The sequence below is a fragment of the Opisthocomus hoazin genome, chromosome 2 (genome assembly GCF_030867145.1).
Source record: "Opisthocomus hoazin isolate bOpiHoa1 chromosome 2, bOpiHoa1.hap1, whole genome shotgun sequence".
Lineage (NCBI taxonomy): Eukaryota > Metazoa > Chordata > Aves > Opisthocomiformes > Opisthocomidae > Opisthocomus > Opisthocomus hoazin.
The window spans coordinates 60340439-60359714 of NC_134415.1; the positions used below are offsets into that span (position 1 = coordinate 60340439).

At 44.9% G+C, this 19276-nt stretch overlaps 1 protein-coding gene across 1 annotated transcript in view; it reads right to left on the reverse strand.

The window, feature by feature from the left end:
• CNKSR3 (CNKSR family member 3) overlaps positions 1-17876 on the reverse strand; it is a 62408-nt gene extending 44532 nt beyond the window's left edge. The window contains exon 1 of the mRNA XM_075413823.1: positions 17779-17876. Within this exon, the coding sequence (XP_075269938.1) occupies positions 17779-17830 (52 nt within the window). The 5' untranslated portion in view covers positions 17831-17876. The remainder of the gene's footprint in view (positions 1-17778) is intronic.
• Between the last annotated feature and the right edge of the window lie 1400 nt (positions 17877-19276).

The window sequence follows — 19276 nt, forward strand, 5'->3', positions numbered from 1 at the left end:
ATCTTTCAATGGAGTTTATTACCTTAATCACAGAATGGACTTAGAAAAGCCATTAATTCAAAACATAAAAAAGAACTGTACATTTTTGAAGGAATTTTGTAACCTTTTACCTCTCCTCCCTCTCCATTTCCCATCTTTAGAAGGTGCACCATTTTCATAAAAGTGCCATATGATGGGTATAAAGACTGTAGAAAACAAAGGCATGGAAACTTAGAAGAAGCAGTTTGCCCACCAATAAAAAGATGTTGCATTTGATCCAGAGTTATCATAAGTTTTATTCAAATACATTTATTTGTTTGTTTTGACCAACTCAGGGCTGCCTGAGCAGCCTCTCTCCCGGATGCATACTTTATCTCAAGTATTACAGAGCCTTATTTCCAAGCTACCTAAAGAGATCATATACAAGCTAGAGCTTATTTCCACAACTTGGACTTCCACAAGTTGATCTGCTGCATGGTTAGTACTGCATAGCAATCTCCAGCTAGTGATCAAATTTTCACACTTCCAAATCATGAGAAATTGCTCACTGTGCCCAAGGACGTATTTGGAAATGTAAATTCAGAAGTAATACTTAGGTGTGCTACATCTTAAGGGGAGAGAACACGCAATCAGGTTCATCCTCTTCAACCCCTGAGAGTACTCCTAGTACGGCGATTTATGGAAGCCTGTTTGATCACTCTTGGTCTTTGTTCTTCACTTACAGACACTGTAGTGACCTTATTTACACCCAAGTTAATCATTAGGCCTTACAGAGGGTGGGGAAGAGCAGAGGAAGGTAAGGGGTGAGAAAGTAGAATTTCTTTTCTAAACTAAAAGCATTCATGATTTTTAGAAGTTGTTTCTTTGCTGCTGTTTCAACAGTTTCACACAGATACTCTCCCTTTATGCACTTGCCTTCACATCCCTAAACCAAGACTGCTACTGAGAGGATGGCACCATCCCCACGTGCTCTCTACCAAAACTTCCAGAAAACCCACCATTCCAGTGGTGCCCTCTGCACAAGCAACAGAGACCTGTAAGCAGAAAGCTGTGAAGTACCAGCTTATTTCCAAACTGTCACCACAGAGGCTACCAGGCTCTGCTGTCTTCTGCTTACCATCAGCTGGAAAAGAATGAAGGCTCTCCACACAAGGGCTAATGCAATTCATCAAAACATTTGCTACTCTTTGCACTTCTATAAGCATCTTCTTTACCGAGGAAAAAAGTCCAAAATGCTCTCCAAACTGCTATAAAACAGTCAGGAGACAGTGAGGCTGCTGCTACCCAAGCGAGACCAACATGACAAAATACCACCTAAGAAAGAAGACCACATGACAGGAAAATACCAGGAATAAAGTGAAATACAACCATGAGAGGAAAGATGAGGAGAAATTACAATTGAAAATTTCAATTTGAGAAACTCACCCAATGGAGACCATTTAACTGACCTTTAAACAGTCACACTGCTTCAACTGCAGTAAGCACACAAATTTTTTACATGATTTTGCTATCTTCATGTTTATTTCAAAGTGACAGAACAAGCAATATCTCAAAAGCAAGCAATCCACAAAAGATCATTATGGGCATATAATAAACAGGGTAACATAGAAGTCCCCAAGTTACTCTCTCTAGACATCCCATCCCGCTCACATGAAATAAGACAGACATTTAATTTATCTTCAACATTTCTGAGTCTAATAAATATAAAACTGTCATCAACCTCTTGCTCTGCAGACACCAAACTTCAACTGTTGTTTCCCCCTCTCATGCACACATGCTAATCCTGGTGAAAGATCCTGGAATGAGAGCCACAGAACCAAGAACGTGCACTTACTTACAGACCAGAGCTGACAGCAGCAGCTCACACCCTCCTCTTCCCAGAGCAGGAATCAGCCAGGCCGGGAGAGCTCTGGGACCGGCCAGACCCCTACCCAGCTACGCTCTCCATCTCTGTGCTGAAAACCCCAGAGAGGGAAGCCTTTGGAGACATCTGCATAGCAAAACTCCCTGGCAAAGCAATAACCCAACAGAAAAAAATACCCACTCATTCCACTTGGAGACAAAAATCAAAACTTCTCACTTTATCCAGAGCTGGACTTCCGTCAGTCCGTACTTCCCATCACCAAGCCTTTCGCCATCTGGTTTACTGTTGCTAGCAACTTCATCACAACAGCATGGATAAATACTCTTCCAAATAAAATGGAAGCAAGCATAAGCACAGAATCTAATCACGTGCAATATTAATATTAATCACAGTAATTACACACTGACTACAGGCAACACAAAAGCACTGCCCCCTTTGAAGCATAATTCCTAAGGCGGCTGCCTCCATGGCTTGTCAGCTTTAACATATTAGGGAAACTAGGTCAACACCTTTCCAGCAAAAGTAATTTTTACACTCCTTAGCAAGTACCAAAAAAGGCCTTTGCTGACCCTAAAAATAAACATTCTCCTTCCAAAGGTCAAGACCAAAGTCATTTCATTTTCTAAAAGCAGTAATAGTACACTCCACATGTTTGTATCTCTAGTGCATGAAAGCCTGTGTGCCTGATAACTTTACGTGGTTAATAGAGCACAACAACCCTCCGCCCTAGGGCCTTCATCTCAAACATACAATTAAGAGCTTGCCATTTCAAAGTTCCAAGGTTTTTGTGGTTTGAAGGAGTAGTTCATTAGTCACAAGAGCTCCTTTTCTTGAACTCTGGTAATTAACACTCTGATGCCTGTTCCCACAGTGAAAACAAGAGGTAACATTACAAACGTGCCTGCCTCTCAGCTCCCAAGAAGAAATGGGGTGATCCCTTTAATTTGGTTTGGCTGCCTTCTCGCACCACCACGTGCAACTGTTTTGGTGGATTGCAGCAAGGTCCATTTCTAACATCTGCCTCTCCTTTGTGTACGCACCCTTGTGAACGCTGTGTTTGCTGTTACACCCATGGGCTAGCCAGGGAGCAGTTCGCTGCAAGGCAACAGCTGATGTAGCTGCCAGATAGCCAGCCTTTTAGATGACAACCTCCTACACTGTTACGAAACATTTATGACTAGCATCTTACACTCTCACGGTCAACAAGGAGGTGTAAGTACGGGCACATGAGAAACACCAGCCATCAGCACCTGCTAATCACATTAATATGTCATAGCAAGCTGAATGACATTAACAGAAAAATGCTGACAGCGCATATCTCTTTCCATCATGGACAGATTCCCAGGGGTCACTACTGGATTCTCCTAGGAGACACCATCATTACTTCAATGCATACATTACTTCATGTTAAAAATCCCCACAACATTTACATCAGGACTTCTAGCTTCTTAAAAGTTACTGTTTGCTTTATTTTATACAGCACTTCGGAGTCCCTTCCATGAGCCAGGACACACAAGGAGCCTCAAGACCCAAGAACAAAAACCTCAAATCCTGTCCAAAGGGAGCTTGAAATGGAGAGAAGAACATAACATGAGGAATGACACTCCACCCTGCTGGACAGGTGACCATTTCACTGTGCTAGCCATCGCCCTCCACCTGCAAAGGGAAGGTTGATGCCATCACAGCTGACAGATTTGAGGAGAGCTTCGCAGGAACGTGAAAATATCAGAAAGCCTAAAGGTGTTCACAGAAAGTAGCCATTGGGTTCCCGAAGATGTGCAGAGCAAGACTAGGAGTAGGCCTGGCCCCAGAGATCTCTGAGAGCAAAAGCAGCCCTTTTTTCAAAAGCATACATTTTTCAAAAGCATTTTGAAGCAATAAAGGCAGCAGCAGACAGAAGGAAAGCAAACCAATACAGTTCTCGCACACCTACCTAGACAAGAAAAAACACACCACCACCACACCAGAAGAAAACCACCAACAATTTGCAGCAGCAAAACATGCCACGATAACATTGACCCTGTGACAGTACAGACCTGCCTTGAGGCACCCAGTACAATAGGCATTTTAACGCATATCACTGAAGCACCTCAGCTTCCTTTGAATAGACTGTGTCAAAAAGCAAGATTTATCAATTGAGCAGTCAATCACCAAATCTCTCAGCTTTCCCATATTTTTCTCTTCCCCTTATTTTTATAATTGCTTTAAACAGCTACAGCAATTGCTTCAAACAATTAGCTGCCTGACACATTTTCATTATTCTATGTCATCTTACAGCCCTATTTAGGTGTGCAGTGATGATGCTACTTCCTAAAATAGCAGAGACCTCAGTACCTCAGTGCAACACCCCAACTGTAAGAAAGCCAAAGGCATTTAAGATCAAGGGCAGCAGAGCTGATTGAGGGCTCTGTCTGAATCATACACAAGTCCAAAATACCACCAACCTGACCAGGAGCCCTACCTTCTTCCCAGATGTAAAGTGGAGCCGAGGAGGGCAGGAAAGAGGCCTACATCTATTTCAGCCACTCTATCTGACATCCTCATACAGTACTTTTTGTCGTTATGCAGAGGCAAGAGCACGAGCAGGTATTCCACCCTCTTAGTAGGGTCGTGACAAGGTATTTCTGACCCTCTGCTGAAGCTTCAAACAAGTCTTCCTGAAACTTTTAACGCACAGTAAAGCACGATTAGGTATTTGTAAGGAAGTCAGTAGATTTGATTGATGGCTACTTGCTTCATTCTCACAGGATACTTGCTTCCCTCTCACAGCATTTCAGCTAAATTGGGTTTTGTTTGGTTTGCATTTTTTTTTGTTTGGTTTGTTTATTTTTGGTTTTGGTTTTTTTTGGATTTTTTTTTTTTTTTGAAAGATCTGTTAGAGATTACAGCTTTATTGGTCCAGCTTCTAGGAAGTTCATGATTCCTCGGTGTCAGCATCTCCAGAGATGCTTCTCCCTCACATGTATGGCTAACAAAGCTGCTAGGGTGATGCTGCAGGCAGAATGAAAATAGTTTAAATCTTAATAGAAAACTAGTTTTCAAAAGTTAACAGATTTCTGAGAACACCCAATGACAGGGGGAATATTAAAGAGCAAAATATATTTCAGTAAACCCACAAGAGATAGTTAACTAAGTGTCCAACTACCATTTCACACTCTTCATCCTTGGAAAATTGAGGATGATACTGGACAATAAAATTACATGCATTATGCTCAGTTATACATGGGTTAGAAACCACACAGTCCATTCAGTATTCTGCAGCAACCAAACCACATTAATTTCAGCAAAACCTGTAAGCATACATACAAGCTGACAATCTGGGAAATTAGTACTTCTGTAAATGACAGCTCATCAAAAGTCTCCAGGTATGCCTAGCACAGGACTGAGCTGGAATTCCTCTCCAAATATACAGCCCTGAGAAGCCAACACTAACCTTACTACACTAAAAGCTGACACCAGTGTTGCTAGTGGTACTATCGCCACATCACAGTGTCCAATTGTCAATTACTTTGTTTTGACAGACAATTTTATACACCAAAGATGCTCACTAGCTTGGAATTCAGGCACTGTGATATGGTCTAAGACAACAAAATATCAAACAGCTTCCCAAAATATTCAAAACTAGCTTCACCAAAGGTTTGGTTCCAGCAACATCAGCGGAAATCACCATTTTCCAACTGGTTTCCCATCACGGCTAGCACCATAAGACAGGAGGGTTTCTTCTGTAAAAAGAATCCAAAGTAGCCCCAGAAGACTACTGCAAGTGTTTCTAAATACATCACAAAGATCTAAAAAGTATCAGCTACCCCTGATTCAATTACAATTGTTAGATGCTGTCTTTTCATGCAGTAACAGGTGGTGCTGCTCCTCTTTCAATGTAGCTTTACAAGGTAGTCCACCAATTAAAGACACCGCACTGGAGGTGACAAAGTAGAAAGGACAGAAGAGGTCAGTTATCACATGTGCATCTGTTATTACTCTCACAGGCAGTATTTCAAGAACTCTGTGTTAAAACACACCAAGTTTTTCATCAGATGCTGAATAGCTCAAGATATAATTACAGCTCTCCCACATACAGGTCATGCTGATTACATTCAACAACTCTTTTGAACATCAGATGCCTACTGACTAGCAGTATTCCAACAACCCTAAATGCAGCCATGTTCTATTTTCTTCAGCACGCATACACAGAATTTTTAAATGAGCGTGCCCCCTCATCTGTTGTTGTGACTTCCTGCACACTGGCAGTTCTCAGGTGACCAACAGCAAAAGGAGGATCCAGTAACTGCAACGCTGAACCAGGGCCTGCAAGTTTCCTCCTCTGCTGCAGACATCATACGATGGACCCAGCTGGAGACTGACATGCTTAGACTCCCAGGATACTCAATGGAGACCTACTCAATACTCGATGGGAGCCCAGAGCGTGATTCAACTCACCTTGAAACAGCCACAGAGCACAAGATGTGCTGAGCCACTCTAGGCTCCAGTGACTATAACAGGAGTACAGATATCTAAATTAATCATGCCTTAATCCCAATTTGAATGCCTCCCATTGTATGACCAGAGACAAATCCCTTTCTTTCACCATGTGCTCCACAATGCAGAGCCATAAATGGACACCTGAAGTAGCCCAGATAGACGTTTCTGTTTATAAGCAATGTAACTACATTAGAGGATGAAAATAGCCAAGACAATCATGCTAATGCTGCTTCTACTACACAGATAACCTATTTCAGGTTAGTTGGACCTGCACTTTGTAAGATGGGCATACCCCAAATTCCTCACAACGCTAACTCCCTATCTTTAAAATGAAAATAACAGCAAATTCCTACCACGAGAAGTGCTGAAAGAATAAAATAAAGACTGCAAAGCACCATGGACACTGTGATAATGATGCATTAAGGTTAAATCAAGACAAGAATTGCACAAGGCACAAAGCGAACACTTCATCAGCCCCTGGAGACTTTGTTTCTCAAGGCTCTACTCCAGTCATCTTCTCTTGATACTTTTAAAATCTGAATAAAAGTACCACAACTAGCCAGAACCCTACCAGCCAGCATCAGTCTGGTACATGCACTTTAATAAAGTAGTAAGGAGCAAAACATTTAAGAAGCATGAAACTATCATAAGAGCAACCATAAAAATAGATCCCCCACTACTGAGAGCCCCCACCACCTGCGAGTACCTGCTGCGGAAGCACAGCATCCATCTCAGTCCATTTTAATGGTCCAGCCTCGGCACTGCTGCATCAAACCCACACCTAGTCTCCCGAATAAGCAATGAATCTCATTCTCAGTCAAATGCCAGTATTACATGTTTCTCCAAGATTACCGTTAAATCCTAATCATAACTGAGGGTAAACAGTGTTCTTAACTTTTTTTTTTAAATGCAGTGATGTCTAACACATGTTATTGTGAGATACAATCAAAACCAGCAAGAAATAAAATGGTTATTGGCAGGTTTATCTCCAAGTTACTGTTTCAATTACATATGGATTTATTCATCTAGTGTTACTGTATGAAATAGCGTAAAGTATGTATAGTTAGAAAAAAGATGAAGGATTGATTTTAAATACAAGGAAATAACTAGGATGCTTTTATGTTTATACATGGATCATATTTCACAAGAGGTATAATATTACATCCTCTGGTAAGTACAGCCCAAGTCCAAATACTACATGGAATACTACAAATTTTAAAGAAAAAAAGATAAAAGCCCACAGAATTTATAGCATATTTATCTTTTGTCTCCTCTTTCTTCCACAGTTTCCATTACAGCTTGCGTTACAAATGCAAACAATGACTAAGTTTTATGTTTTGCCATAATCCTTTTAAAATCCTGCTTGGTGAAGCTAACAGAATGCAAACAGCAAGAATCCTGCATGTTACAAATGATGGGGGAATGAAGTAGTGAATACACCTCACCACTAGAACTATCCAGGGGGAAAAAGAAAGGCAAAAAAAAAAATAATCCCACTCGTGTCACAGTAGGTATCTGCATTTCACTAGGTTCCCACTTTTCCCCTACAATAGTCTCCAGGCACAGCTCCATTCCCTGGTCCCTGCACACATTTTACAGTCTACATTCTTCAGGCATGTCTGAACTTGTTCTTACATCCATGCTTCCCGCAGGGAAGTCCTACATGCGGGGGGTGGGGGGGTGGCAGGAGGGAAGTCTCCATCCCTTATTGTTCCCTTCTCCACCCCCAGAGCCAAGCACAGGTCTTCTCAGCAGTGCAATGCTAAGATACCTGCTCAGGTATAGCATTCTGCTTCCCACAGCAGTGGGATAACAGCCAATTCTAAATTAAATTTTCAAGGTGCTGAAGTTGTAGATACTGCTGTTCCGATGAAACACACTGGTAGATTCACATTCCCCCATTTATGTGCCCACCTGTCACCAAAGGGTTGCCTTTTGGTCCTCACAGCAAGGGCACAGCTCTTTCACAATGCCACTTCAAGAGGAGAAAAAAAGAACTGCCAAGACCTGCAGCTCAAAACAAAGCATCGTTGGAAAGGGCAATAGCAGTAACATCACAACAGAAACCAGAAATCCTCTCTTACTAGATACGGGTCTTTTACAAGCTGCAAAAGCTAGAAAGCCCAACAGAAGCCCTTAACCAGTCTGCCTCACTGGCCCACTAGACTTCTAATGCACCCAAAGGAGGCCATACCTTGAGCCCTTCTGTTCTGGCCAGGAAAGCATCTGTACCAGACAGGATATCTTTTATTTAATGAAAAAATGGGCATATTGCAGAGCTTTTCATAAAGCATTCACCCACCAACCTTCATTCCAGTAATACAAGACTCTATGAGATAAGGAAAGATACTAATGATAAAAGGATGGCAACCTAAGCAACGTTCAATTTGCACACACAAGACAGAGACATCAGGATCATTAGCCTAGAAGCATGTACCAACACCTGCTTTAGCAGAGCCTTAGCCCTTGATGAGCATCAATTAAGTTTTAAATGGAATTCTTTCCTTTGATCGAGGAGCAAGATAAGATCACATTTATGCCAGAGCTTTGATTGCAACAGCACACCAGACGCTTTGCTTACCTACACCTAACTACTAGTATAAGAAACAGTCAAAAAAACCTAGAGATTTTGTCATTACAGTGATAAAGAACTGTCTTCATGTAAAAGGGTATCAGAGAAGCACATACAAGAAAGTACGTGAACTCAGCGCTGATGCAGTATTATAACATAATTCAGCCAGATACTGAATGAATGTCTGTAGACCAAAGTTACCAAGGTCAGTGATTTGATCTCACCAAGTCACACAGAGATGCTTTGGTTTTGTCCAGCACACGTGACGTTTGATGAAAATTAGCTACACTGCATAATATCATAAATATCTATTTTAATAGGTAATGAATGTTTTAACGCCAGTGAAACAGATCAGGCTGATTCAGTGTACGTCCCGCAGATCCCCCAAGCTGTGAAAATGCTATTGCTTGTACGCTGAAAAGATGGGGGCAGGCATATGGAAACCAGCAGGCAATTTCCTCGTGCAAAGGAAGCGTGGCCCAGGGATCTGAATGACAGCCTCAGACTCCAAAGTCATCTCGCTCTGGTAATGAGAGCCCAGATGACAAAAGGACTGTATACCCTGCCTAAGGCAGACAGAGATACACAGTCAACAGCATTTTTATATGAATTTCCTATCTCTTACTGCAGCCCTGTGGACAAACCCACTAAAACCTGTGAGCAATCCTGTGACCACAAGAAGCTGGGTCTCGAAGAACTACCGTAAATATGTGAGAGGTTGCTACAGAGGCCCCCGTTCCGTTAACCCCTGTCCACCCTTCCTTTCCTCTCCCCAAGTTAGCCTTGAAAACATCAGTACCTCACTACCTCCTCCTTCTGACATGACTTATGTATTTGGCATGTGCAGAGGACAGAGACAGGAGACACTGCAAAAACACCATTCCTCCAGGGAGATCTGACTGTGTGACATTGTCAGGAAAATGCAGTGTACAAATTAAGAACGATATCGTCCCTTTTATGGAAAAAAGTCAATGTTGATCAATGTTTTCCACTAATTCAGTGGTACTGTTTAGACTTACTCAATAATACACCTTCTGCGTGAAGCTTCCCTGCAAGCGAAAATCTTATCATAGAATGCTTTGGGTTGGAAGGGACTTTTAGAGGTCATCTAGCCCATCCCCCCTGCAGTGAGCAGGGACATCTTCAACTAGAGCAGGTTGCTCAGAGCCCCGTCCAACTTAGCCAGGGATGGGGCCTCCACTACCTCTCTAGGCAACCCGTTCCAGTGTTTCACCACCCTCATTGTAAAACATTTCTTCCTTACACCCAGTCTAAATGTACTCTCCCTTAGTTTCAAACCATTATTCCTTGTCCTATCACAACAGGCCTTGCTAAAAAGATTATCCCCATCTTTCCTACAGGTCCCCTTGAAAGGCCTCAATAAGGCCTCCCCGGAGCCTTCTCTTCTCCAGGCTGAACAGTCCCAATTCTCTCAGATCATTTTTGTTGCCGTCCTCTGGACTCACTCCAACAGATCCATGTCCTTGTTGTGCTGAGGGCTCCAGAGCTGGACGCAGGACTCCAGGTGGGCTCTCACAAGAGCAGAGGGGCAGAATCACCTCCCTCGACCTGCTGGCCACGCTTCTCTTGATGCAGCCCAGGATACAGTTGGCCTTCTGTGCTGTGAGCACACATTGCCAGCTCATGACCAGCTTTTCATCCACCAGTACCCCCAAGTCCTTCTCAGCAGGGCTGCTCTCAATCCCTTCATCCCCCAGCCTGTATATTGATACTGGGCGTTGCCCCAACTCAGGTGCAGGACCTTGCACTTGGCTTTGTTGATCCTCATGAGGTTCACACAGGCCGACCTCTCCAGCTTGCCCAGGTCCTTCTGGACGGCATCCTGTCCTTCTGGTGTGTCAGCTGCATCACTCAGCTTGGTGTCATCTGCAAACTTGCTGACGGTGCACTCGATGTTGCTAAGTCATTGATGAAAATGTTAAACAGCACCAGTCTCAGTATGGACCCCTGAGGGACACCACTTGTGACCGGCATCCATCTGGACATCGAGCCATTGATCACTACCCGCTGGCTGCGACCTTTCAACCAATTCCTCATCCACTGAACAGTCCACCCATCAAATCCTTATCTCTCCAATTTAGAGAAAAGGACGTTGTGAGGGACTGTGTTGAAGGCTTTACAGAAGCCCAGATAGACGACATCAATAGCTTTTCCCTTGTCCACTGATGTAGTCACATCATCACAGAAAGCCACAATGTTGGTCAGGCAGGACTTGCCCTTGGTGAAGCCATGCTGTCTCGAATCACCTCCCTGTCCTCCACGTGCGTTAGCATAGCTTCTAGGAGGATCTGTTCCATGATCTTCCCAGGCACAGAGGCGAAGCTGACAGGTTGGTAGTTCCCAGGGTCGTCCTTTCTATCCTTTTTAAAAACAGGCACAATGTTTCCCTTCTTCAGTAACCAGGGACTTCGCCTGACTGCCATGACCTTTCAAATATTATGGAAGGTGACTTGGCAACTGCATCAGCCAATTCCCTCAGGACTCTGCGATGCATCTCATCAGGTCCCATAGACTTATCTACATCCAGGTTCCTCAGGTGGTCACAAACCTGATTTTCCCTTACACTGGCAGGGGCTTTGCCCCTCTGGCCCCCATCTTGCAGTCCATCAACCAGGGAGGGGCGAGGAAAGAGGCTGCTAGTGAAGACTGAGGCAAAAAAAGTTGTCAAGTACCTCAGCCTTCTCCTCATCTGTTGATACAAGGTCACCATTCTTGTTCATCGGGGGGGGAGGGGGGGATACACTTTCTCCAACCCTCCTTTCCTGGCTGACATACCTATAGAAGCCCTTCCTGTTATTCTTAGCATCCCTTGCCAAGTTCAGCTCCAGCTGTGCCTTAGCCCTCCTGACCTCATCCCTACACAACTGGGCAGCACCCCTATACTATTCCCAAGATACCTGTCCCTGCTTCCACTGCCTGTGCAATTCCTTCTTGGTCTTTAGTTTGACCAGCAGGTCTTGACTCAGCCATGCTGGTCTCTTACCTTCCTTGCCTGACTTCTTACACCCGGGGACTGAGAGCTCCTGTGCTCTGTGGAAAGCGCCCTTAAAGATCTGTCAGCTCTGTTCTGCTTCGCTGTCCCTGAGGACCATTTCACACAGGGTTCTACTGACTAAGTCCTTGAAGAGATGGAAGTTGGCTTTCCTAAAACTTAGGGTCTCGACTATACTCCTCACCTTTCCTATATCCCTCAGGACTGTGAGCTCCACCAATGCGTGATCACTGCAGCCACCTCCAGTCTTGATGTCACCAATGAGATCACTTGCACTGGTGACCATCAGCTCCAGTATTGCATCCCCCTGTCCCAAGACAATGCAGCAAACCAAAAACTAAGCAGTCTCACCATCTCTTCTGCAGTCCCTAACTGTCACTAGTCATCATCTGTTTGGCATGCCTAGGAGGAGCTCATCTGTTAGATCATGACTTAAACCAGGCAATCCAAAAGTTCAGACTAAAGAAATCAAAAGCAAAGAACAAACACCACCCAAAAAACCCACATACTTTGAATACTTGGTAACAGGCTGTATGCGCGTGTCACTCGTAACTGCAGTCCATCTAGTAGCATGTGTTGGATAACAGCCTTTTGTCAGGGTCTTTTACTTCAGAAAATAAAACACCACGACAAATTTCAACATCCATTTTATTCAGTGCCCTGTACTTTGTCTTCCCTTAGCTCTTGCAGTGTGCTAGACAGTGTACAAACAGAGAGAGGCATGATACTCGGCCAAGAGGATTTACTTGAAAACATGAGGTCTCAGGCAGAACTGCAAGGAACAAACACATAGAAGGAGTTATGAGAATCTGACACACACACAACATTTCATCAGAAATGAGGCTTTTCCTACAGAAGCCACCAACAACAAATACAAATTATTTCCTGTCACTCAAGGAAAAGCTTTAAAGGAAGAAGGAAAAAAAGCAACCGACCCACTGGCCAATCTCTGCACCTTTTACTCAGCAGTTAGAAGAAATTTCTCTGAATAAGTATACCACCTTACATCTCTAGCTGGTTAATACTGAGCAAGAACTTCTGCTCTTAACACTACTACTTACGTTCAGCTACTACCTAAATATTCCTTGTATACCTAAAATTCATTATCAGAATTTCACTACATTCCTCTATAAAGGTTACAGTCAACCCTCTACTAATGCCCGCTGTGATTTTAGCATTTAAAATGTTGCTTTTCCAGACATCATGCTGACAGCATTCAACTTTTAGACTTTCTGATGTTTGGTTAAAATAGTTTGAACAGCAACTTAATGGCAAATAAACAGTCCTGACTGTGAACATGAAAAGATCAGGAGGGAAAAAAAAAAAAAAAAAAATCATCGCAGAACCCACAAGCAGCTGAAGAAAGTGCAACACAGCAAAAAACATGAAAACATAATCCAAACACATGAACACAGAGGCCACCTATTGGTTTATTTTTTTTCATACACATTCACTGATCTTAGCAACAACGAATGAATAATTTCAAGACTGCAGTAGTACAAACTCGTTGTGCAACTTTTTACTTTGTTTCAACCCACAAATAAATATAATTAGAAGTATTTAGTATATTCACCTTTTGCTAGTACAACGTTACGGGTCAGTTATGTTGTGAATTTCAGCTGAGATCTGCAAAGCATAGCTATTCGATCTCATTTTCTGATCTATTTAACAAATACTCTATTCAAGTATTTTTTAAATAACCAAGTTACTTAAGAAAGAGATTCTTCTGCAGCCCCAGTTATGGGCAGCTCTCTACTCATCTTCACTTAAAGCAAAGTACTCTGTCTTAAAAAATAACCAGGAATTTCTTATGGTTAGATTTTCCCAAATAATTTGAACACAACAGCATTCACTGGAGAGCACCTAAAAAGAAAAGGAAGGCTAAAAAACAACTCCAGTGCTCTGCGTTGCCCGTAACTTTCCAAAATCCAGCTATGGTTTGCAGCTCCCAGCGCACACAGCTGACATGACTGACCTTGTTGAAATCTCCCTGGGTAAGCAAGATAGCTCTAAATAAAGAACACCAGGCCCTTACAATTAATTGCTAACTATTAGTAAATGAGCATATTTCTCCCAGGCACACCTATAAATAAATATAGTTGCCCAAGAGCTTTACCAGGAATGGAAATCGGAGTATTTTATGATATAACAGGCGCAGGAATAAGTGATAGCCATGAACTACTGAGTAAGGGAGTAACTGAACCCGGAGCGCAATAAAGAGACCAAAGCAGACGTGTGATCCCCAGCTAGCTGAGTCTACAGCTACAGCGACAAAGGCCAAATTGTAACGGAGCCTCACAACAACGGAGGCTTCTAACCACAAGCGCGTCAAACTGTCCTTACCGTGTAAAATTTGGCTTGAAGTCACAACTCACATAAGTATGTGAGGCCTGGGGGCAGGGGAAGAGACGGATCAGGCTACAGCAAACAAAGAGGAGGCACAGAGATGTTCTCTAATAAGACAGTGACATTTCTCACACAGGAGGCTCTGTCCCATTCGCAGCTTTCCTCCCCCTCGCATCTTTTGAGGAACAACCTTAGCTGTGGCGTTTTCAGTAGCCATGGGCTTCCGAGACCACAGAAAGTTTCTCCATGTCACCAGATCACTCCGTTTCCTTCAAATTGTTGCTACGCCAGTAAAATTGAGCCACTTTTTCACTGGAGTTTTCTCCATGTGCACAGCCCTATGGAACTAAATGGGTTCTTGCAGGATTGCACACCCAGGATATCCCGGAAAACTGCAAGCCCACAATCAAACAAACACCAGCAGTTCACAGTGAAGATGTGCTGCAATTTCCATGGCCACACACCTGTCCCACGATAACCTGAATAACTCCCAGAATCCCTCCTGAGGAGCTCTGGGGGAATTCAGTCTTGTGGGCACACAAGGGAGAGCTGTGAGATACAGGTGAAGACTTTGAGCCCACAAGCATCTTAACCCTCACAGGAGCAAGACTGCAGGTCAACCGCAACACGATCCAGATGTCAGTTTCTACCCCAATAAGCATGAACTGGGGGAAAAAAAAAAAACAAAACACTACACACCATCTTCTCAGTATAGTCTGGAAAACAATGCAGGCTATATCAAAGAGCATAAACTCCATGTCAATCGAGCCACAAGTCAAATCAACACAGCATCCTAGCCAAAGTACCTCTTCATTGCTGAACATGGCCCCCAAACACTATTTGAATGTGTGTCACACTGTAAGAGAAGCCTGTAACCACACCATCACTTCTTCCAGACAGAAATCGAGGAGGTGCTTATAAAAAAATCTCGTAATTTTTCAAACACTGATGCTGTACCTAAAAAGTTATCACATCCTTGGTCAAAGCTTGAGAAATGCTTCACCTACACAGAAAACTGCTAGCAAGTAAAAGCGCAGCTCTTCATCAGAAGCTCAGACCCACTCTTTTTAGCTACATAGCCTGCTACTGTCAGTAGAGCGCACGCCAACAGAAAAAAACACCCTTGTTCGCAAAAAACAGCAGGATGCTAGCCTGAATTAGCAAGAGAAGACAAGCAACTGTGTTTTGTATCAGCTGTTGTTGGTAACAATGAACAGAGCACTTTTTATTTAAAATCTAACTACAAAAATCTAAAAGTGTTCATGTTTGGCTTTACTAATTCTTGATAGGTTCTGTTTTAAATTCTAGATAAATGCTATTTACAGTATTTACCTAGGAGTAAACAGCTCAAAAAAATCACAGAACAAAACTCCTCAGGACAAAAGTTACCTTGTTAAAAAATAGGTTAGTTCAAAAGCCACTTTAGCAAAAAAAAAAATTTAAAAAAGGCAAGGTCACCAAGTGCAAATAAGCTAACTGTCCAGCAGTGGTCATACAGCTTACTTTTGGACTTCGGTTTTTGGGGTTTGTTTCATAAAATGGGGGGTGGGGGGGAAGTTTTCATGCTTCTTTTGGTTTGGAAAAGTTATTTCAAAAAAAAAAAATCAATTTATAGGTGTTTGATTGTAAAAATACTTGGAAGAAAAAAAAAAAAGGTTCCTGGAGAAATATTCTCAGTTTTACATTCAACATTCATTTTATATTCAACAGACTAGATCAGGCCACTTATTTCCACTACTCTCTACATTTCTCCAAGCTGTTTTTACCTTTGTACAATAAGCAGGCATCATTACCTGCAAAACCAATCTCCCCGCTGAGAGCCGGCATCTCCCACCACGGTTATCACTGCTTGACCAGCTCAGCGAAGATCATGGCACATGTAGGTAAACAAACGGCATAAACTCCCCTCCAACCATTTGTTTTCTAAAACTAGCATTGAGAATTAAGTACAATACTCATAAGGCAATATATAGAGTCTTGGTCTTTGGTCCAACATAAAATCCAGTGGCTGCTAACTACACAGCAAATAACCATTTCAGATTACAAACAAACTATGAGACATCACGCTAATAAGGCTGTTTGCTAGCTTTTAAAGTGTCAGTCTTAACGTCCAGAGATGAAAGCTTAACCATAAAGAAAAATTTTCCACATCTTATTTCTTTATTACAGCCTTGTCACACGGGGAGCGACATAAAACAACGCTGTGCACCAGAGAGGTCAAAAGCTTACCTAGAAACTGAGCAACAACAGCAGAAACAAAAGTCACCGGCAGTCTTTAATTTATTCCTTTGCATTTCAAAGGACACGTGTTTGCATTAGTCAGAAGCTCCGTCTCCCAACTACAGCCAGCTCTCAAATTATTCTGCATAACACTAATTGAGGGTCCAGCTAAAGAGTTACCTGTTCAAGGAACCTGCGAGTAAAATAAATTATGCAAGAAAGCAAGCCAAGCATGCTTGAGTATAATAAAGCCCTTTAAAATGATTAGCAGGTTTACTCTTTAATCTGGCAAGTTAACAAACCTTCAGCGCCCAAGAGAAAAAACACAATGAGGGAAAAGCTTTATATAAATACTGCACACGCCAAAGCAAAAGGCTTATTTCCTCGGAACAATGCACCCCTGTTCGAACCAACACCAATCCGAAACAAAAAAAAAGAAGAAAAAAAAAAAAAAAAAAAAAAAAGAGGGGGGATCTTTCCGTGGAAGTTATTTGTAGTTTAACGCACAACTTCGCGGCACGCTTGCAGGGAACCCTCTCTCCGCGCGGGCTGCTGGCAGGGTCCGGCCCCGGCCCCGGCCCCTCGGCGGGCTGGGAGCGCCCGTCCCGCGCTGCAGGGGAACGCGGGCCTGGCTTCCGAGCCCGCCGCCGCCTTCGGCCGGGCCGCTGCCGTCCGACCGCGCTGTGGTCCGGAGACGGAGGAGCAGTGGCTCCTACGGGCAAGCGCCGCTGCTAACCCAGCGAGACTTTCGCCCCCGACAGTGTTCCTAACCTCGCATCAACTCCAGCAGAGCCTCCGAAAACACTCTGCGTGACAAGAGGCCACCGCGCCAAAACGCCGTCCCACAAGCGAACAGCAGTACTTAAGTCGTAAGCCCCTCGCCTAACTCCTGCTTCCCTCTCGATCGTTTCCCGCGAGTGCGATGTCCCCGCCGGCGCCCAGCAAGCACCCGCGGGGTCCGGCCGGAGGCGCCCGGGCGGAGCTCCAGCCCGCCCCGAGGAACCCCAGACCCGGTCCGGTCGGAGCAGACCTCCGAGACCAACAACCCGCAGGCGCCGGGCGCTGCAGCCGTCCCCCGTGGCCAGAGCCGGGCTCCTCGCTCCGCAGCCCACGCCGCCTCCCGCAGCCGGGACCGGCTTCCTCCGCCCGCCGGCCCCGCACCGGCTCTCCGCGGCGACGGGAGCAGGGTTAAGAGCTCTCGCTCGCTTGAGCTACCTTACAAAGCTACAAAGAGTCCCGGGGCCACGGAACAGCCACCAGGTCAACCCCCTTGAGCCCGACACTGGGAAAGCTCCCGCCTCTCACCCTTAGTCCAGTCCACCACTTGCTTCGGGCTCCACTTGGTCACCGGCTCCATGGCGGAGGGACCGCAACCGCGCTCCTCCGGACGCCAACCCCTTGCCCCCACCCGCCCCGCTCTCAAGCTCCCATCCCGGTAGCGTCGCTCCGGGCCCGTCCCCTCCTCGGCCTGGCTCCTCCCGCCGGGCCGGGCCCGCCCCGCCGCCGCTCCGCCTCCAGGTGCCGTTCCCCGCCGGGCCGGGCCGGGCGCAGCCGTCAACGGACGGTTCCGCCCCGCAGCCACCCCTGCGGGGCGGAACCGTCCGTTGACGGCTGCGCCCGGCCCGGCCCTGGGCTGAGGGAAAGTTACACGTGGTGGTTGAAGGTCTATTTCCATTTCTTGGTTATCATTCGTTACAGCTAATTTATTGATTTGCTCTTTCACCAGAGGGCTGTGCTGCCATTCAGCGAGACCTGGACAGGCTGGAGAGTTGGGCAGAGAGGAACCTGATGAGGTTCAACAAGGGCAAGTGCAGGGTCCTGCACCTGGGGAGGAGCAACCCCATGCATCAGTACAGGCTTGGGGTGGACCTGCTGGAGAGCAGCTCTGCGGAGAGGGACCTGGGTGTCCTGGTGGACGACAGGTTAACCACGAGCCAGCAGTGTGCCCTGGCTGCCAAGAAGGCCAATGGCATCCTGGGGTGCATTAGGAGGAGTGTGGCCAGCAGGTCGACGGAGGTTCTCTTCCCCTTCTACTGAGCCCTAGTGAGGCCCTATCTGGAGTACTGTGTCCAGTTCTGGGCTCCCCAGTTCAAGAAAGATGAGGAGCTACTGGAGAGAGTCCAGTGGAGGGCTACGAGGATGGTGAGGGGACTGGAGCATCTCTCCTATGAGTAAAGGCTGAGGAAGCTGGGCTTGTTCAGCCTGAAGAAGAGAAGGCTGAGAGGGGACCTTATAAATGCCTACAAACATCTGAAGGGTGGGTATCAGGAAGATGGGGCCAGACTCTATTCAGTGGTGCCCAGTGACAGGACAAGGGGCAATGGGCACAAACTGAAGCACAGGAAGTTCCGTCTGAACATGAGGAAGAACTTCTTCCCTCTGAGGGTGATGGAGCACTGGAGCAGGCTGCCCAGAGAAGTTGTGGAGTCTCCTTCTCTGGAGATATTCAAGACCCGCCTGGACAAGGTCCTGTGCAACCTGCTGTAGGTGACCCTGCTTTGGCAGGGGGGTTGGACCAGATGACCCACAGAGGTCCCTGCTAACCCCTAACATTCTGTGATTCTGTGAATCATGTGCTGAAATACAATGAAATATTCTTAGACAACATTTTGCCAAGCAGGATAAACAACGCTTCCACTCAAAGATACAAATTGCAGTATGCTGACCTCTCTAAAAGATTTGCATCAGTAAGAAAAATAACTTTTTGCAGCCCTGAAGAGAAAACACACTTTTTAAACCTGGTATATGACCTTTGGCTAAACACTTGTGTATTCACCCCTCTAGAGATGAGCTAGCAGCGGTC